Raw genomic sequence first — 2,245 nt, forward strand, 5'->3', positions numbered from 1 at the left:
CCCCCCCCCCCACTTGTACTTCTGTGACATCAGGGACTCCCAGCCAATCGCCGCTAAAGGCTTCACACCGCTGCCGTTAAAAAAAAAAAACCAACACACTGGGTTTGGAAACAAAGCGAGATTAAAAAGCCAGCAATTTCACACTCGGCCGACCAAAGAGAATGCGGGCCCGCCAATTCATCAAGCCGGAACCGTCTTTACCTTCTGTAAGCTGGAGGAATTCAACTGCGTCTTGTCGATGATTTTCACAGCCACCTGGAAGAGAAGACAACGCAAAAAGTCACAGGCCTGTCTGAAGGGCAGCCAAAAAAAAAAGGAGGCTTGCGAGCTAAACAGTGGTTTGCCCCTTCTTGGCTGCCTCCAGGGTTCCGCAGAACAACGGAGGACTCTTTAAAAAAAAAAAAAAAAAAGGAGGAAGATTATAGGAAAGCCCGTTTCTTCAGTTTAAATATTTTTCTCCCCTCCCCAATTAAACACAGTCCCAAAGTTCGCAGGATCTCCTGGTGCTTTTCTCAAGCAAGTGCCAGGGAAATCGGAAGATCCAGGAAGATTTATTGCAAGGTTTAAACAAGAATCTGAACTCCTAAATGGTCAAAAGAAAATTGGCAGTAGATAAGAGTCAAGGAATTGACTCTTTGCTCTCTCTCGTGGGCACGAAGGGACTCCAGGCTGATGACAGGCTTGACCCCTCCCGTCATCTACAGCGCTCCCGTCTACGTGCAAAGACTTCACCTACCCCAGCTTAGTAGAGCTACACAAGCTATTGCAGTCAACTCCAGGGTCCAGAACCCGGGATTACGAGAGATTTGTGGACTTGGTGATAAGGAGGTTTGCCGATTCCTTCCCCCCCCCCAGACGGGGTGGGGGAGAGAAGGCAGACAGCTTCTGAAAAAGCCGGGCTGGGGTGGCAGTGCCATCGGCTGCCATCTGCTCCAAAGGGAGAAATCAAAGGGAGGAAGAGGGCCAGGAATTGCACGCAGATTCTTGGCAAGGTTTAAAAAAAGAAAAAGATGGGGCATTTTTGAAGGCGGCTTAACTTGTTCATCGGAGTTTGCACTGGAGAAGAAAGGTGGGGAAGGAGGGAAGGAAGGGTTTGAGTGTGTGTGCGAATTTGGAGCCCCGTAGCTGAAGAGTTATGCATTTGGACGTAAAGAGGTCTGCCACTGGGGATATTGGAACTAATAAGTGAGCCAGTTTGGTCTAGCGGCGAAGGCACCAAGGTAGAGACCCAGGAGATAGAGAGTTCTAGTCCCGCCTTAGGCATGAAAGCCAGCTGGGTGACTTTGGACCGATCACTAGGAGACAATGAGTTCTAGTCTCACATTAGCCACGGAAGCGAAACGGGTGACTTTGGGTCAATCACCAGGAGACAGAGAGTTCTAGTCCAGCCTTAGCCATGAAAATCAACTGGGTGACTTTGATCCAGTCACTAGGAGACCGTGAGTTCTAGTCTTGCTTTAGGCATGAAAACTGACTGGGTGACTTTGGGCCAATCACCAGGAGACAGAGAGTTATAGTCCAGCTTTAGTCATGAAAATCAACTGGGTGACTTTGATTCAATCACTAGGAGACCGTGAGTTCTAGTCCTGCTTTAGGCATGAAAGCCAGCTGGGTGACTTTGGGCCAATCACCGAGTTTGAAGAGCCCTGCATTGGACTGTCACAAGAGCGCGAATCCTACTGCAAAGGACCTAGGTTGCGTGCTTCTCCCCCCCCTTCCCCTGGTCAATGGAAAAATTGTTTTCCATGCAACTGGTCCCTGGTGTCCGATAAATTGGGGACCGCCAGGTTCGAGCCTAAACACACACGCAGGATTCACGGGCCCGGATTCCACCCAGGCAAGTTAGTTAGGTCTGTTGCTCTCACCTCTTTCCCCGTCAAGACGTGGCGCGCCAACTTGACCTTGGCAAAATTGCCCTTGCCGATGGTCTTCAGCAGGCGGTAGTTCCCGATGTGGGGCTGCTCGTCGGTGGCGGTTGCAGGGATGCGGCCTCGCAGCATGTTGGACTTGGTGCTGGGCTTGGAGTCTGGGTGTCCCAAGGCCGGCTGGAGAGATGGAAAGGGAAAGGGGGAAGGAGAGAGAGAGAGAGAGAGAGAGAGAGAGAGAGAGAGAGAGAGAGAGAGAAATGAGACAAATTACGTTTTTATGGAACTCCGCTCCGCCTGCAAAACAGAGGGTCCTCAGCTTACGGCTGCAATTGAGCCCAACGTTTCTGTTGCTAAACAAGACAGTTGTTCAGTAAGTT

At 50.6% G+C, this 2,245-nt stretch overlaps 1 protein-coding gene across 5 annotated transcripts in view; it reads right to left on the bottom strand.

Annotated features, from left to right (window-relative positions):
• Nucleotides 1-2,031, bottom strand: part of MARK2 (microtubule affinity regulating kinase 2) — a 24,983-nt gene extending 22,952 nt beyond the window's left edge. For all 5 annotated transcript variants that reach the window (XM_015826265.1, XM_015826263.1, XM_015826261.1 and 2 more), the window contains exons 1-2: nucleotides 1,866-2,031; nucleotides 202-255 (exon numbers count right to left, since the gene is read on the bottom strand). In XM_015826265.1, the coding sequence (XP_015681751.1) occupies nucleotides 202-255; nucleotides 1,866-2,000 (189 nt within the window). In that variant the 5' untranslated portion in view covers nucleotides 2,001-2,031. The remainder of the gene's footprint in view (nucleotides 1-201; nucleotides 256-1,865) is intronic.
• Between the last annotated feature and the right edge of the window lie 214 nt (nucleotides 2,032-2,245).

Source organism: Protobothrops mucrosquamatus, unplaced genomic scaffold (genome assembly GCF_001527695.2).
Source record: "Protobothrops mucrosquamatus isolate PMUCROS unplaced genomic scaffold, P.Mucros_1.0 scaffold3025, whole genome shotgun sequence".
Classification (NCBI taxonomy): Eukaryota; Metazoa; Chordata; class Lepidosauria; order Squamata; family Viperidae; genus Protobothrops; species Protobothrops mucrosquamatus.